Source organism: Miniopterus natalensis, chromosome 3, assembly GCF_054644295.1.
Source record: "Miniopterus natalensis isolate mMinNat1 chromosome 3, mMinNat1.hap1, whole genome shotgun sequence".
In the NCBI taxonomy this organism is placed as follows: Eukaryota; Metazoa; Chordata; class Mammalia; order Chiroptera; family Miniopteridae; genus Miniopterus; species Miniopterus natalensis.
Genome location: NC_142083.1, coordinates 38,566,049 through 38,585,204, shown reverse-complemented (window position 1 = coordinate 38,585,204; position 19,156 = coordinate 38,566,049). Strand labels below are relative to the sequence as shown.

The 19,156-nt window shown below is 43.0% G+C and overlaps 1 protein-coding gene across 1 annotated transcript in view; it reads right to left on the bottom strand.

Annotated features, from left to right (window-relative positions):
* IQGAP2 (IQ motif containing GTPase activating protein 2) overlaps positions 1-19,156 on the bottom strand; it is a 249,363-nt gene that overhangs the window by 191,423 nt on the left and 38,784 nt on the right. The window contains exon 2 of the mRNA XM_016205232.2: positions 14,796-14,895. Within this exon, the coding sequence (XP_016060718.2) occupies positions 14,796-14,895 (100 nt within the window). The remainder of the gene's footprint in view (positions 1-14,795; positions 14,896-19,156) is intronic.

Genomic DNA, 19,156 nt, shown 5'->3' with positions numbered 1-19,156 from the left:
GGAACAGCTTTTATTATTATTCCCTTGATCCTTGCCCATCCTGTAGCTCCTCCCGGGAGGCCTGGGAGGGAGTAAGAAGTCGTTATTTGGAGTCATTTCCCAACCCCCCCAATTCTGCTAGACTGGCATGGGGTGAGGATGGATGTGGGGGTTGGGGAAAGAGGCACCAGACTCGCACAAGGAGACACACTTTTAAGACTGGGGGAGCTGCAGTGAGCCTAAATGAGCTTGATCTCAGAAAAGGTGCTGTCCTGCTTCAGTGCTCCAGGTGGCCAGGAGGAAACCTGCAACCTTATGCACCCCACTCAAAGCAGCTCAGTTTACCTGTGGCTAAGTCACAGCTAACAGCCAATGAATGACGAACTTCCGGCCCTGCCCAAGGTGGCAGGTCAAAGGGTCAACACTTTTAACCATATTTTTCTACCTGAAGGAGATGATGATCTTTCCAGTAAGAATTATTTTTAAAACCTGGATTTGCTGTGTCAGCTGTGGTCAAAGTATTTCCTCAACGGATGCCCTACTGTAAAAGGGTGTAACTCACCAACAAGTGTATCCAGGTTGAAAAAACCATTTCCTCCTCTCCTTATTCTATAAAAGAGGGGCCTGTATCTGGAACTGAAAATACTGTTTACAGAAAAAAGATCCCAGCTCCGGGTTGTTCACATCTACTCCTTCCTGCACAAACCTACTCCGCCTCTGTTGATGCCAGACGGAGTAAATGCGCAAACAGTGTCAGCACAAAGCTGCTGAAGGCACACATTCCTTGACTCTAATTAAGCTGGGTGCCTGATTCACAGCTGTTCCTACTACTGAAAATGTTTTTGTAATAAACAATGGAGTTTAAGAGGTATTTTGTTCCATGTTTCAACACTTTATAATTTACGCCAATATAGTGCTTGACTCTCAGCCTGCGCTTCACATCATCAGGCTACGATGCAGGTGTGAAAGGTATTCCTGGACCCGTTCCACAAATAAGGAGGCCAAGACATTGAGACTGTGCTTTGCTCAAGGTCACTCGGGTACTTACAGAACCAGGGCGAGGGGGGGAAATCAACTTTGGTTCACACACTGAGAAGAACAAAATTAGCATGTCACCTCCACACCTACCTTTTGGTCCAGGCCAAATCAAAACACTGAGCCTGCTAATTTTATTTAGATAATGCTGCTCCGATAACCAAGAGACCATTTTCTCTTGTTTCTGCAGCTGTACACAATGAATCTTCCTGTGAATAAAATTTAGAAAATGCTTGCCTGGGTAGAAAGAGGGCATCCCTCCTGGCCTTCGTAACAGTACAGACATTGTTTTTAGTCCCGGGTATTAAGATGTCGATATTGGGCCTACTTCCATCTTTTCTATGCTTCTACTACCCACCTCCTCCTCCCTTCAAAACCACCCTTGTAAAATTAAGCGTTGTGGACAGGTCTTAATTTAACTCCACTGAGCCTAAAAATAAGACAGCCAATTTTGTCACAGTCCATCACTAAGTCCTTTATTAAGTAAGAGAAAAGCACAAAAGCAAGACAGATTTGCTGCCCACCGAAAGGCCCGTTAACCAATAGGTGACTTTCTGATCATCACTTTATCAGCATCCTTTCTGGTTACTTAACTTCAGGGACAAAGCAAGAGATCCGAGACAGAAGATGAAGTGGCCGGTACCACGACTCCTCCTCTGCAGCCTCTCCCCGCAAAGATGCTGCGGCATGATCCACTCACCCTGAGAAAAGCTGAGGCGGGTGCATGTACAGCTTAAAACAGAAGGCGCCCTGGCCGGGTAGCTCTGCTGGTTAGAGCACTGTCCTGATACGCCAAGGTTGCAGGCTCGACCCCCGGTCAGGGCACATATTAAGATACAACCAGTGAACACATAAATAAGTGGAACAACAAATCGATGTTTCTCTCTCTCCCTCTTCCTCTATCTAAAAAAATTAAAAAATTATTCAAAACAGAAGAAAAGGAGAGTACACTGCATGCCACTTAGTATTCCCTTAAGTACCTTAGCAAGTTCATTTCTGTTCCAAGTGTGAATATGGGAAGGAAATTCAGGGAGGAAAAGGTCAAGTTCACTTCATTGATAAATTCTCCATTTTGACTCTCTTAAAAGCTTTACTTTGCTTCCAATGTACACAAAACACAACTGCCTCCGCACCCTTTCTCATCTTTGCTTGGCATAGTTAGAAGTTGCTCCGGAGGCCCCCATAGACTAAAGGATCATGCGCTGAGGGCCTGTCCTGTCCTGTGTGGTAGCCCCAGTCCCAGGTGACTACTGAGCACCTGATACGCAGCTTCTGAATTGCGATGTACTGACTGGGGGAAAGACACAGTGTCATATCTCATCCAAGTGTTGTGCGTTGATTATATACTGAGGTGATATTTTGGCTATACTGGGTTAAATAAAATATATTAAAATCACTTTCCCCTGTTTCTATTTTTTAATGCTGCTACTAGAAATCATATCACTCCTGGCCTCCCTGACTGATCCTGGCTGCTTCCCCTTTGTTCTCTGTCCATATCCAGCCTGGGGGTGGGAGGGCACATCAGGAACAAGAATATAATGGCTCCTTATTTTGTCTATCAGTTTCTCAAAACCAATGCACATAGGTTACACTACATAAATGAATGTATTTTACTGTCTGGCTTAGTTGCTGGATTTCTGACCATCCTCATTTATCACTAAAGTTTGCTGAAACTTTGCTAATTTATCCTTGAGTCTGTCTTCTTGTATGTTTTAGGTTATAGGCAGTTCTGACCCACAAAAAGCCTATTTAAATCTATTTGTGCAGAACACATCGTTGGGGTGGGGGTTTTATTTGCAGAGAAGTCTTTAAAATTTCCATTTCATATTGTTGTGAACATGGAGAAGCCACTAGACAACTACCCCACTGTAATGGAAAGGTAAGCAGCCATGATGTCCAAAACTGAAGGCATGGCACATACCCCGCTGAGTATCTGTGAAAATGTGAATTCAACAATTTTGTGACCACCATTTCCACAATCAAATGCCCAAACACTGTCCGTTGGTCTGTGTTCCCTAAAGAGACCCAGGTGATTCAGAAGTGAAAATCATCAATTATCAGCAAGAGCTACTCAATGGAGAAAGTGCCCCTCACTGGTCCCTCTAGGCCAATCCACACTGGACAAGAAACTTAAGGCAGGGCTTCTGAGATCTCCACATCAGGTGAATCAGTCTACCTCTCTCCTCCCCCCCACTCTGTGCCAGGCCCCAGGAGCACTGAGAGACAGACCATTCTCCTCAAGGAGCTTCCTAAAAGCTAGGAACGAACAACAGGTAGTAAAAGTTACCACGAACAGGATTCCGTGCAATGGAAGCAGAACAGGGACCTAAGGCAAAGCTGAGAAGGGAAGGATGAAGCACAGGAAGACTTCAAAAGATTAAGGCAAGTGTGGGCCGCCATGCGAGGCAGGAGGTGCCACTTGACCCTACCGGCAATGTGGAGAATTGCAAGCAGGAAAGACTTGGTCAAACATGACTTCCCAGCTTCTGCTTGACCATACAATAGGCCTAAGTATGTTCTAGACACAGAAAATTAATGTTCTTCATGCAAGAGATGACCCGGAGACAGCACCTAGCGCATCACCGAGGCAGGCTCAGGACAGGCTGAGCCCTGTGAGCTTCATGAAACCAGCAGCATGGATCGCAACCAGCATTTTCTGAGAATGAATAAGAGCAGTCACTGTCAGGGCGTCTGCATTTGGTAACAGTGACGTGCTGCTTTGTGAATCTCCTTGTTTCATCAGACACACATGCACACTTCTACACATCAGCACACAGGTAGCCAGGAACGTGATATAAAACTGCTCTACTCTGGGTCACAAAGGCTTAACGCGCATGGCACAGCTAATGAATGAGTAATAAATTAGTAATAGAAGGTCTCTAATGGGCCCTACCAGTTATAAATCTAAACTTGTTGTTGCAGTGGTATCAGTCCCCTACTTAACTCTGATAGAAATGCTGATCCATAAACACTCTTGGATACAGTCATTTGTCTCACCCCTCTTTAGACAAACTCCAGTTCTACCAATTCCTTCCCATGTGCCTCTGGGACTCTTGACCTGTTGTAAAAATGTAATTCTCCTCTATTCTCAACTTCGTGTTTACACTTCCCCACCTACTTGTCTTAATGGGAATCTGGCTTTTCCTTCATAATATCCCCTCTCATAAACCAGGGGTGGTTGTTCCCCAAATTTCCTTAACTCACAGCCCAAAGAAGGTAGGGTCATGACCATTCTAGTTAAACTGACCATGTCCTATCATCTCTGTTCCTAGACTTCTCCCCCCACTTCACTCGGTCCAAGCCAACCTTCTCACTCTTTTCCTGATCTCCAGGACCCGCCTCTCTTGCCACAATCATCACTGTGCTCCTCCCATACCCACGTCCTGTTTAGAGGCTTCAAGAATGTGGGTGACCTTGGGAACACCCAAAGGTGCAGCTTAAAGAACTCCTCCTCTATCTAAGGTTTCACCACTACTTCAGCCACACACAAGCTCCACCACACCTTGGACCTTATCACTACCCAGAAATGCTCCACCTTTGAGATCTAGGCTTCCAAATCTCTGACTGTAGCTTTCTGTTTACCCACTTCTCTACTTCCTTATAGTTATAGGTCTTGCCCGTCATCCTCATCATAAGTTGTTCCCTGAGTCCCTACCACTGCCCCACTCTACCTCCTCCATCTGGCTTCACAAGCCCTTTATCCAGACGGGCCTCAAGGCCATCCCACGTGAGTGCCGCGCAGATGAACACCCCAGGGTCCTTGTTTCCATGACTTTCTCAGAGCCAACAGCCAATTACTGAGCCTAGTTACCCCATTCATTTTGTTTCATCTTCTTGGGGGGGGAAATTTACATGAGCATGCTGATTGGCTCCATGATGAAAATCTTCAAAATTGCCCAGGGTTGGGGGTGGAGGCATGGATGAAAAGGGGATGGGGAATATAGTCAACAATACTGTGATAAGTTTACACTGTGACAGAGGACTACGAGAACGACTGAGGTGACCACACTGTTAGGTATAAAAATGCTGAATCCCTATATTGTAACCAATATAAGACTGTATACTAACTATTTAAAAATATACAATTAAAAAATGAAAACAAAAAAACTGCCCAGGCTTTCCATCCAGCCCTGGCTGATGTGCTGTCACTTCTGCTGCAGCAGCTGTTCTCATCTCTCCATCCCCCCAGCCTCCTCACTTCAGCGTAAGACAGTCCTCAGGACCCTTCCTCTCCCTCCATGCTCTTTTCATCTGAGCTGCGGTGGAAAAGCTGATAGGTGCTGGTTTCTCCCCTCCTGAGAGCATAATGCTTGAATTTCAGTGTGCGTGCACCAACGTTTACCCGAGCAATTTGCTGCAAAGCAGATCCCAGAGCCCCACTTCGCAGAGATGGATTTGCAGGGAATCGAGTGAACACGAGAAGCCTGCATTTGCACAAACACCCCTGTGGCCCTGATGCAGGTGGTAAATGAATTTGAGAATCACTGTCCAAAGTCACTCTCACTCAGGTGACGTGACGTAGCTGCCTCAACTTTTGCCCTGGGAAATACCAAAAGCAGAAACAGCTGTACATCACAATTATTGAAGCAAAAAAACCCCCAAACACTTAAGTCAAGCAAGACTGAATGAAAGTATGAAAATGACTAGAACTGTTCATTCTTGAATTCCTGTTCTAGCACCTAAATGGATTCGAGTTTCTCAGCAAAAAAATAAAAGATACATGACAATGACTAACTACCCCACCCTATGAATTCAATATTTAACTAAAAGCAAATGTAAACTGAATTTACCAAACAGCATAAATTTAATATTCATTTTTATTTTTGTAAATGTTCACCACTGATCTTCTTATTAATACTTTTTCTAATCTACACAACTTAGAGAGAACCATGAGAGGAAAAAGCAATTGTCAGGAGACCTTTCTTCTAATCCCAAATCTACCACTAACTCCAGCATGGATTGAGTTGATGAACTTCTCTGAGCCTCAGTGTTCCCTTACACAAAATGGGGATTTGCAGTCTGTTAGAGGAAAACAAATGTTCAGATCAAAAAAGCAACGGAAGACCATTTTACATTCCACAAATGGAAGATACAAAAAAAATCATTCTGTGACAATCTTCTACAAATGCCCCCGCTGCACCCCTCCCACCCCACCAGCCCTTCTTCCAGTCCCTCTATGCCTTGAATAATGACACTGTTTCGTGACTTTTAAGCATCTCAGCATGAAGCAGCATCTGGTGGTGAGCTTCATACAGGAAGGAAGAGACCTCAGCGGTGTTTGCTATTCATACCTTTTGATGTCTCAACAAAAAAGCAAAGCATTCTTCCAAACCAGTCACGACAGTGGCAGAACTAAAAAGACAACGGATAAACTGAATGTAGAAATCAGACCTAACCAAGAAGATGCCCCAAAAGTTTCTTGAGTGAGAAGAGAATAAAGTCTACATCACTGAAGAGGTCAAATTCCTACTAAAATTTCAAAAAGACTAATAGAAAAAAGACAGAGAAAGAAAGACAGAAGAAAGGGAGGGCGAACATAAGGTACATTCTTTCCAGAACAAACTGCCAGTTATAGTGCCAGTTAAAACAAAACAAGAACAAACAAGCGAGCAACAGAAAGGGGGTAGAAAAAAGGAAAAGAAAACAACAAAAGACAATAGATGGTTATATTGTGCTAATTCCACCAAAACTCAGGCAGTGAGAACTGATCAAGAGCCATAACAAACCTAGTCCACACAGAATCTAAAAACCAAGACCACCCAAACCAGAGTTCTGAACTTACAATACAGACATGACCAAAACACATTATGAAGAGACTGTGTCGGTTCTGAAGCCCACAGGCTTTGAAGTCAGACAGGCCTGGGTTGGAAAACCATTTAAGTTGCCTCTTGGCTGTGACCTTGGATAAATTAGTTAAAGTTTTCCAGGACTTGGTTTCTCCATCTATAAAGTGGGGTTACCCCATGTAGGTTTAGTGCTTGGTTGCCATGCCTGGTGAATGGACAGTCATGTGATACTTTGTAGTAAAGTACACTTGAAACCATGGAAAATTCCAAATCTCTCCTAGCTCTCCCACTTTGAAGAGCCTGGGAAAAAATATAAACTCTTTGGCTGGATATGATTAATATCAATTGTCTAAAAATACCAGCATTCTGAGAAGTTAAGCTTTTACCTGTCAGGTCACACCTGACTGGTATCTGTCCAACACATACCAAAGGCTAGAACACAAAATATGTGAAAACTAAGAACAAAAAGTCTCCCAACTCTGTGTCCAGACTGCAGGCTCAGCTGATGGCGACCACACAAGGTGTCCCACAGAGTCAGATAAGCAATGCCTGGATCTGCCCCAAAGCATCTGACCTCCCAGTGTCCTCTGTTCTCCAAATCCAGTCCCCTGGCCAAACCCTGTGGCTTCTCCCTTTACATCCATAATGTCTGTCCTTTCTACTCCAGCTCCATGGCACAATTCCTGGTCACCACCCAGCTGAACCTCAGCGCCAATGTGTGCCCTAAGGCCCCAGCTGAAAGCACCACAGCCTGGCTAGCCGGTACCACGTCTCCTTTTGTGCCATAGAGACACCCATTAAGACCACATCTCGCCCTCTCCCAAGCTACACCTGATGATCCCAATCTCCTTGAAGGTTATTCCTGCTGCCTTCTAGTGGGGTGACAGGCCCTGGCCTGACAAAAAGGTCCTGGGCCTCTCTGCAATATGGCTCACCCAGGAGCCAACCCCTGAGAAGGATCCCTGCTTTCAACTCAGCCATGTCCCCTGCGCCACCAGCCTGCTAGCCGCTGCACAGAGCAATCTCAAGCTTCATGGCATTCCCTTGGACAGCAGAGGTGAGGTCAGTAGCAGGGAGAGGACAGGGAGGAAAAATGCAGTTATCATAGAAACAGCAAAACAATTTATGCTTAGAAAATACAGTTAAGAATTCCTTAAAATTTCATTAATGTTTTGTATAGAGCAGTGACATGTCTTAATGAGTTGATTACTAAGGAAGACACTTTCCTCCAAATTCCAAGTTTCTATAAGCACCACTTATGAGCACAGCCATAGGTGACATACTTAGAAATAAGGACAGGGAAGTCCCAGTGCAGACGAAATCCAGTGGATTCTCTAAAGAATTCCCCAGTCATAAGACTCTTTTTCTTAGAGTAATCAAAAATATTCAGTGTTAAGTAAATCCACACTCAATGAGACTCACTTGCTTAAACACTTGAAGCACTTCTTTCAAACCTAATTCTCAAATTCACTACAATCACACACCCACTTATGGTGGGGATATGTTCTAAGAAATGCAGCCCTGGGCAATTTCATTGCTGTGGGAACACCATGAGCGCCTTACACAAACTAGAAGGACAGCCTACTGCTGTCACTGGATGTGTGTACTTCTGTTGGACTGGCAGCCAGTGGGTTTGTTTACATCAGCCCTGGCAGATGGCTTTTCCATTTGTAATGCAAGTGCCTGACTTGAGTCTTGATTGGCAAGGCATCCACTTCAAGGAAGGCTATCGAGAATAAACACATTGCCAGCCACACTAGATGAAGAGTCAAGCACCCCTCACCCCTGTCCCCCATTGAGGTGCCTTTGTTTTAAAGAATTTGGTTGATTTTGATAACTGACCATTTGGGCTACTAGGTTTTGTCTCTTCTCACACTTTAAATTCCCACTCTTATGCTTTAATTCACCAATAAGAGCCCACGAATCCCCAGTCCCCTCCCAACCCCCCAAAAATCAGAACCCCAGGCCCCTGCACTCTGTATCTCTTTTGCCCTCAATTTTGACATGTGCCCCCTGGAGTGCCTTGTAAGCTCTAGAGCTTGTAAGTGGTAATTTTTTTTTTTTTTTATTCAGAGCTTCCTAATGGTTATCCCTAAAGGGCATCTTCCAATCATAATAAAAACCTCAAGGTTCGGTCCAGTGTTAACACTGGTTTAGAAAGAGGAGATGGATGTGGGAACTACACAGATGAGTGCCCCCAGGCATTTTTAGACATAACATTACCACTGATAGGCTGAGACCTGCACAGAATAGTAATCCGTTGCTCCAAGACAGTTCCAAAGCTATGATGCCACCTGGTCCTCAGCAATAGGAATTTTTCAGCTCCACTACGTATAATCTTATGGGACCACCACTGTACGTGAGGTCTGTCACTGAGGAAAATGCTGTTATGCAGTATATGACTACACTAGGTAAGGCCAGAGCTTGAGGTCTGATCTAATCAATGAGGTGTCCTTTTGGTATCTGAGTTGTAAGAGCTGAAACAAAAGGAATCACACCCGTGTTTTGTTTCCTTTCCAGAGCACACACGAAACTGTCCCAGACTCACTAATACAAAGAACAGCTTGGCTCACATAGAGAGCCCTTTGAAGATAATATTTCTAAACAAGCCCATCACCAAGGGATGGCTTTTTTGTTTTGTTTATTTTCAGAGGTAGGACAGAAAAAGTAAGCACAGCAAAGGATTTGTATGCATTTTCTCTTTCTTTAGAAAAGGAATATATTTCAGAAACTTTCCTTGGGAAACACAATATCGGCCTCATTCATAACTATTTGCTCAACTGTGATTTACAAATTCCCTCTCCATCTCTTGCCAAGATCCCCTCTCCCATTTCCTGACCTTCATAATAGCTTCAGTTGGATTTCCTTCATCAACCCAGAGTTTTCCCAGAGAGAACTCTCTATCTTAAAATTGCAGTTGTCCTAAAAATCCAAAGAACAGAAGTTCATAAAATAGATCCATTCTCATTATTCAAATATATTTTGCAGAGTTAACATGAAATCTACTCAGCAATACTGAATCTTTTAGAAAATGAACTCCTGTAATTTAAACAGTGGAATTTTTGGCATTAGAGAGAAACTTTCAAAGTCCACATGAGTAGCAGGCTTCTCTACACAAGCTCATTTCAGCAAAATTACCACAGCAAAGAAACTATCAACTTAGCTTTCCAGTACTAGTCCAAAAAAAAACTTAAAAGTCCACTTAGTGTAATTTAAAATGGTAGAGGAATGAAAGGCTTAGTTTAAAAAGCTCACAAGTCAAAAACATCAGGGCATAAATAACCTTAGCACCAGAATCATTTAGACCAAGACATTGTTCAATTCCTGACCTGGTTTCTGACAGTAACAAAAAGGACCACCCCGCCAAGTACCCTTTCTGGGGTCAATTTTAAAAGGATGCTTCTAATGGGGCTCCCAGTGGACCCAGGCTTCTTGAATCCATGCTCTTCTGTAATCCCCCCTGAGTATTGGCTGGATTTAGTAACTGGATTCCAATGAATAAAATCCACCAAACTATGGAATGACACTTTTGAGAGCAGGTTACAAACCGACTCCGGCTTCCGTCTCACTTGTCCTCTCTTACTCTCCCGCTCACTCACTCTGACGGAAGCCAGCTGCCATGGTGGGAGCCGCCCTACAGAGAGACCCATATGTCAAGGAACCGAGGGAAGCCCCTGGCCAACAGCAGCAAGAAATGAAGTCCCCAGTCCAAACGCCCACCAGGATCTGAACCCTGCCAGCACCATGAGTGAGCTCGGAGGTCCATCTGCCTGGCCTGAAGCTTGTGTTGATGCAGCTTTGTGTGAGACTGTGCCAGAGGACCCACATAAGCTAAGCCCAGATTCCTGACCCTCCAAAATCATGAGATCAGTGTTTGTTGTTTTAAGCCCCTAAGTTTTAGAGTAATTTGTTACACAGGCAAGGATAACTAATACATATGCCAGACTTCCTCTGCCTCCCAGCACAATTATGATTAGCTCTTCATAACATCATCTACACCCTTTAGCCTATGGAGAAACAGCCCCAGGCTGAAGAGTCACTTTACAAAACAATTCTCTCTCTTTTCTGGTCCTAAAACTATGCCTTTTTCATTTGCCCTTCCTTGCCATTAATATTAGTACTTGGATACTTAATTAACACATCTATATGCACAGACTTCATAATCTTATAAGCTGTGAGCAATAATTTCAGCCATAAGTCATATTAATACACAGGTTACCTCTTCCTCTCTTCACTCATTCACTCACTGAAAAATGCTCTATGCCCTTCTCTGGATATCCTGTAATTCACTGTGGTATCATTAAATTACCTAGAATTCTCAGCTTCATAACCCATGGTGTTACATATATGGCAGGAAGAACATGTATCATCTGACTGCAATATAGAATTTCCCATTGAGAAAAAGATTAAATTTTACCTCTAGACTGGCAGTCTAGTCAAACCATCCAGAATCCTGTCTACCATGAATCTAATTCGTAGCCTATTTGTTACCTCCAGGAGAACCAAAACACGAGAAATACAGTACAATAAATCCTCAGTTACAATGATAATCCAATGCTTGGCATTAAGCAATTCATTTAAATTTGTGAAGGATCTGATGTCATGGTACCTTATAAAAGAGTATTTGACCTGGGTGGGGACATCAGGGAGAGAAGGCTCCCTGAAAAAATGAGCTGCGATCAGAAACACTGAGCAGAGTCTGACTAGATAAAGACCAGGAAAAGGTCCTGTATAGGAGGGAATATGGAAATGAAAAGAGATCCGTGTAGCTGGAATATAGACCAGGAACAGGGCACAACAGGAAACTGGAGAGCTGTAAGGACTGGATTATGCAGAGCCTGTGAAGCCCTGAAAGGAGCTTGGTCTTTATCCTAAGAGTATTGAGAAAAAACTGAAGTTCTGAACAGAACTGGCCACAACAGATGAGGGTTTTGAAAAGATTCATCTGACTGTGATACAGATAAAAGATTGAAGGGGACCAGAGGAATGCAATAAACCAATCAGAGACCACTGCAGTAATCTAGTGAGAGATGCTAGAAGCCTTCAGTAAGCCTGTGGTGAGAGAGCGGTGAACATCTGAGGGGTGCTGGGAGGACAGGCTGGGCAGGGAGATGCTCACACACGCACCTACAGAGATAACAGAGCAAACAAAGGTGAAGGGAAGAAGCTGAAACTCCTGAGTAAAAGCTTTAACCAAATAGTGAGCTTTTTTTTAAATTCTCACTTGAGGATATTTTTTCCATTGCTTTTCAGAAAGAGACAAAGAGAGACAGAGAGAAACATCGATGTAAGAGATACATTGATTAGTTGCCTCCCACACAGGCCTTGACTGGGGGCTGGGAATAGAGCCTGCAACCAAGGCAAGTGCCCTTTACCAGGAATCGAACCCACAACCTGGGCCAACACTCTAACCACTGAGCAAAACTGCCAGGGCTCATGGTACTTTTGATTTGCATTTCCCTAATGACTGATGTTAAGCATCCTGTCTGTTCTTATTGTCCATTTGAGTATCTTATTTGGAGAAATGTCTATTCAGAATTTTTTTCCATTTTAAAATTAGACTATTCAATTTTTATGCTGAGTTATAAGAGTTCTTTTCATATTCTGGATACAAATCTCTTATCAAATACACGATTTACAATTATTTTCTCCCATTCCATGGGTTGTCTTTCCACTTTCCTGATGGTATCCTTAGAATCAAAAGGTTTATTTTTTATAATGTCTAATTTATTTTTCTTTTTGTGCTCATGCTTCTGGTGTCAAGTCTCAGAAACCACTGCCTAACCCAAGGTCATAAAGATTTACTCCTGTTTTCTAATAAGAAATGTATAGTTGTGGTTCTCACGTTTAGATTAGCAACCCATTTTAAGAAAATTTTTGTATATGGTGTGAGGTAGGAATCAAAGTTCATTTTTATGCGTGTGTATATATAGTTGTCTCCGCATCATTTATTGAAACAAGAAACAGTTCCTGGCTAACTACACATTCTAAGTGTACCATTTAGTAAAAACTCAATATTCTAAGCCAACTATACTCACATGAACACACACACATGCATGCACTAAAATAAACTCAGTATGACAAATTCCTAAGGCATTAACATTGTCAGAATTCTGTATACTATGCTTTCTGAAATCATAGCATACATATTAATATATCTATTAATAGCCACATAATTTTTATATACTCCATGACCAAAAATCAGCTTTCCTGAAACTCACAAAAAGTGTTCAGATCTTAACAAAAGATTCATAAGTACATATATCAAAAATCTCCTTGTAAAATAATCTTGTAAAAACCACCTTAGGGGAAAAACTGTATATTTTATAGTCTTTTCTTTCAATGAAACTATTCCTAACAAAACTTTCTTCAAAGAACCTGGGCTAATTGTTATGTTGACTCTTCTAAAACAAAATTCAATACAGAATTTTGAAAACACTACAGAATATGGCAAGCTTTCTAGCTATATTGATACCACTTCGATATGTTCAGGAGTAAACTGTGCTTATGTTATAACCATATACTTGACTGGCACTGTAGTTTACAGAACACTTACACCTTCCTGATTTTAGTTGATTTTTAGGGAAAAAAATCCATGAAGTAAGTGGAGCAGGTGTGGTAACATCTTTATCGTCTGTCACAAAGGAGACAAAACTGAAGTTCCCACAGAGCAGAGGACCTGCCCAAAGTCATACGGCTCGTAAGTGTTGAAGCTGGGACCAGGGAATTCAATCTGCTGACTCCCAATCGCACACCTTCTTCTGTGTGTCGCTGCTTCCCACTCACCAAAAATAGGAGGCAAAAACTTAGAATGCAAAGTGTGTGTCGGGGGGATGTTTCCACTAACTCTCCTTACACTTTTTCATTGAAAGAATGCTGATTTTGAATGTTTATTAATCACTCTCCTTATCTAACGTTTTTAGCAATTTAACTAAGAGCACGTTTTTAATAATCTTAGACTAATAATGAGTCTTCAGTGACCTGTAACCTAACTGTAGATTTCAAAGACATGCTAAATAACCTTTAAAACTTAGTCTTTAGAGCTTAGAGTTACAAGACACTGTTAAAATATGAAACAACCCTGGGAAATGCTCTTTTAAGCAATTTTGAGGCCACATTAGCACATGTGTCACTAAATGTTCTATACAACACTGACTAAAAAACCTCATTCTTCTAGCTTTGTAGATGGCTACTTATTGGTGATCAGAGGTGATTAGCACCAATGACCATTAACTAAATGTTTATTTTCTCTATAGATAAGAGAGCTGGAACATACCATCTGTCCGTGGAACAATGCTGTGGCTCCATTACAGCACAAAGCATTAACCAGAATCCAACCCATGGCCTCTGAACACTACAATATTCAAAGGACAAAGTTCTTCTGACTCCTCCGGCACAGAAACCTAAGTGCAAATACCTTTTTTATCTTCACTTTCTCCCTGGAGAACCCAACATTTACTTATAATCTAAGAAGTCTAAGAGTCAATGTGAGTTTAGAGAACATATCCTAAGTATCCTAAGTAGTCACACACCCATGAATTAAAAAGGAGATTACTGTCATAAACCTACCTCTAGGTCAGTGACCAATGGACTTCAGTCCAAAATGTTATTGTCCTACCAGGCATTTATAATGATTGGGGTAAAGGCTGGGAAAAGATCTAAGGAAGCTCAGGGTAGGGGGGAAGGAAGCTGATTTAAGTCTTTGCTGCTCCCTTACACCCAAGCCAGTGAGAAGAGAAATCTGAAATAATCTGCAGTTTGCCCAGAGATTTCCTGGGAGGCTCGGAGGAAGGAAAAGGAACAGTTGCCTCCCTAGTGCCTTGACCTTGGCTGTGGTAGTAACTTTTTCTTAATTCTGCTTGATTTACAAAAAACAGGTGGTTCTTCTCCCATTACCCTGCTACCAACAAGAGTGCAAATGAATTATTAAAAGTATAATGCCCCAAAGCTTATCTCCAAGAGGAGGTACGCAAATAGCCCAAGCGTGGGTCTCACCTTTTGGCTTCCTCTAGGTGGCACAAATATTCATAAGCGATGTTCTGCCGCCTTCTCTCATCCATCTCCTCTGCAGAGAGCCTTTCATCATCCACAATAGCTGGAAACACAGGATAACATCCCATTACTATGAGGGCAGCGTTCATCAGCTAAACACCTGAGACAGTCAACTAGGAAAAACTCACATGCAGTTCAACACTGAACACTGAGACACAGGGGTACTGAAATGCCAAGCATAGAAAGAGATTTGTTTTGAATTTTACAATATTATATTATTTCTAGCAAAAAAAAAGCAATACTGAAGTAGGGGTTGAAATTACTAAATAATAGAATGAGAACAGCCATCAGATTTCACAAACATGATGCCACAGGAGTTAGACAGCCTCAAATCAATTAAAGCATGGTCTACTCGCAACAGCTTCCATTCACAAGCTTGTGGAATTGGTCCAGTGGCTCAGCTGGGACCATCCTGGAAATCCTGGGGTTGAACAAAGAATCTACAAAGACCTGTGTTTTCCCACTCCTAGAGGGAATTAAGGCTTCTCATCCAACCCAAATCCTATTTTACAGATGCCAAAGTCTCTAAAATTTCTCCCTCACTTATTTCTTGGCCTTTATAAGACTAACCTTCCTGGTCAACAGCTATCCAGAAGAAAAAAGCAATGGATACGGCAAGTGAGCAGAGTTTTTAAGCCCACACTCTTTATTCCAATGCAAGCCTAGTTTATAAACTTTCACGCCTCAGCTTTGCTTTCCTGTAGAGAACCCGGTCTCCCCATTTCCCGACTGCACTTCCTCTGGCCCCAATCTCTGCAGCACCCACAGCAGCCAACTCAGCTGTCTATTTACATGACAACACTCCTTTCTCATAAAAAGGACCCCTTTTCCTAATTCTGATGGCTATGAAACTAATCTGGTTTCTTGTTTGTTAGATTACTCATCTGATGAAGACAAAAGTATGTGTACAGCAGGGATAGTCACCCGGGGCAGGAAGGTCAGTGTTTGCTTTTTTGCTCCCCAGCCGCTAGCTCCAGTCACCCATTCTCATAAATGGGACCCCTGGTCCCAAGCACAGGAGGTAAGAATGTGAAGGTCACCTATCCATCCCTAGGAAGGGCCAATCCCATGATGCCCTACTACTGAGGAGTCCAAAATATCATCTTGGCAGTCAAAAGAAATTTAGATCAAATTTTGAGCTCTAACTGGAACAAGTACAATGCTAAACACATAAGATCTAAAAATAACACCAAACCCTCAAAGAACTCATGTATGTACTAGATGCTTATTTGTTGAGCACTTAATTTGTTTCAAGGTCTCAGGCAAAGCATTTCTATGCAGTTTCTCAGTTAAATCTCATGATTCTATGAGGCAGGTAATTTATCCCACCTTGAGCCAACAGGCTGAGAAATCATTTGTCCAAGTTTAAGGCAGAAACATCAGGGCTAAAAATACTTGGATGGGATGTAGAAAATGAAAAAAGTATGGAAGAACTTTGGGAAAAGCCTCTGTTTATGGATGAGGGGGAAAAGAAACCAGGGGAAGGAGAGGGAGCTGAGTTATGGCCGAGCACCAGGACAGGCTGGTATATAACAAAAGCAGGCCCACAAGAGCAGGAGTTTCCACACTTGCCTCCTTGCCTCCAGGCCTCCTTCCTGCCACTCCCAATTGCGTACTGGGGCTCCAGTCCTTTAAACAGGGAGACCTCATCCCAGACCATTGATACCAATACAAAGATTTGTATTTGTCAAAAGCATCTTTTTCTTCTTAATAAAATGAATCTGATTTAATTTTAAAAGAGAGCTCTCAAGTTTAGGAAAAGTACTAAAGCTCTCAAGCGGCCGTCCTCTGCCCTGTGCCTGCAGCACTGCAGCCTCGTCTCCCCTGAACTCCTACAACCCTCAGGTAGCCTCCAGCCACACCCCCCTCTACCCATTCTCCTGGGGCGCCAGAGACACCTTTCTAACACGCTGCCCAACTGATGTTGCTCTCGGTCTCAGACCTCACTGGAGCCCTTTTACTACAGAGCAAAGTTCTAGAACACTTTCCCTCCCCGCCCCTACACGAAGCAGACATTTCAGCCACGACTTCCAAGCAGCCCCGTGTTTCAGGCCACACAACCTTTTGGGTTTGAGTGCTCCTGCTCTGCACCTTCTCTCTGCCTGGTAAGTCACTGTCCCACCTTCTCTGTGTGACCTGTTTGACATCTCAAGCAGAAGTCAGAGGATCTCAAAGTTGAATGCATCCACTCTCCTCAGCACTTTGGTTCCCATTTTATTACATCACTCATCACAGCAGCCCCCTCTGGAACTCGGTCAGGCCCGCCTCTCCAAAGTGGGGAGTCCTTAGAGGAAACGGTTCTTTTTGATTCACCTTTACATCTCCCTCACATAAATTGTGGTTCCTTGCACACAGAGAGCACTCAAATATTCGCTGAAAAATTATGTTCCCGTGAGTCCTCGCTGAGTTAACCACCACCCTCTAATGAGTATACTCATATGAAAAAAATTATGATTTTTCTCATCCTGGGTTTTCTCAGAAGATACCTAGCATGCCACAAAGCAGCGCCTAATCCCCCATCTCCACTGTTCCTAACAGGTAATCCCCAGGATACCCCAGGACCTCATTTTAATTTGTCTAAAATTTGTCTCCCATTTTTAACAAAATATTTTCATTTTATTGTATCTTCTGACACACGGAAATTTGAAAACAATACAAAACTCTTAGTGGGAGTCCACGTGCTCAGTCTATTCTTCCCAACTGTTAAGTGTGGGCAAAAGGAGGCAGCTCCACCGCCACCTTCCTTCTTAGCTGCGGCTTCCTTCCCCCTCAACCAACCCACCTGGGGGGAGGCAGAAGCCCCAGCAGCACTCGGTCCCTAGGCCTCTGCCCTCGACTGTATGATTCCACAAACCTATGCAAGATTCTACTAGCCCAGGAGAGCACTGAGGGGGCTCTCAAACTCTGACATCACCCTGTCCAATGAGAAGATTTGATTTAACATTTGAATTAAACACCCACAATGCTTTAAATTGCAATTGCAACATAGCGGTCACAGCTGATAGAATTCTACCTATGTTTAAGGCTCAACTCAAGGACCACTTCCTTCACAAAGTCTTCCCTGATTGTTCCTGCTCAACATGCCCTCCCTCCTGGCACCTCCTTTATTGCCTTAATAGTAAGCTCCTAGAAAACAAATCTGTGTCCTCATGGTGTCCAGCATAGGCTACATGCTCCAAAAATATATTTAATGACCAAATAATGCCTTATTACAAAAGGTTAATAAAAAGGCTCTAAAATATCTACGTGGGGGAGTTTTCTTTGCTTATTTACACTGAATAAAATCAGGGTGTGGTCACTGATATTGATGGAGCAAATACCGTACCATTACATAGACTTCACTCAACTAGTATTTAATTCATAGATTCTACGGGCCAGGCACGCGTGACAGCGTGAGGGAGAGGGAGTGAACCCAACAAACAAAACATGTTTGCTCCCATGGGGCTCCTTTACTTGCCCCTTCCTTCCCTTCTGACCTGGCCCACTGCCCTTCCAACTGCCCACACTTCAGGCTCACCTTCCTTCACTCATGACCTATTGTCAAAGTGGAGGCCAAGGTTATGAGTTTGAGAAAGTCTTAATCATAGCACAGACCCTTCTGGGCCACAGAGGCTGCCTGCAAATATTTCTGCACTACTCAACAGTTACTAAGTAGAAACTTCTGATAAGAGCCACAGGCATGGATAATAACCCTGCCACTTAAAGAGCCATCGCGGAGCTGATAAAAGAATTCACTTAAGCATGACTTTACCATCCATAAAGCACTCTTCCATGTTGCTGTGTAGTTCTCATAATAACCCTGAGATAGGCATTATCTCTTTCTTACGAATGGGGAAACTGGGGTCATGGGAGGGAAAGGGGCAGCCTGTGGTTATTAGCTGGGTCAACAGCAGAGCCAGGGCTGGACAGGAGGTCCCTCGGCACACTGCCCCAGCTTTTGCCCAGTGCCATGCTACTACCAGATCTGAGTGAGCGGGGGAACGTGCTCATCACTGCCAAACCTAAGGGCAGATCATTTAAGTGCCTTCAGAATTGCTTTTATTTTAAAGCAACTTAATTAGCTGCAATTTCCTCTAAAAGTTCATGTTTGCTGGCTGCTTTGAATCCTAAGAAACAGGAGGATGTTGTGAAGAACACAATTTCCTGAAGAATTAGCAACTCACAAAATGCCATTTGTCATGTTAGCTAATGCTGGCTAAAAGGCGGTATTTTAAAGCAATAACTTTCTATGGAAATCACAAATTAGGGGCTATGCAAAGTTTAAGGAGCAGATTGAGACTGAGTTGGTAAAGAAGGTATTGAAA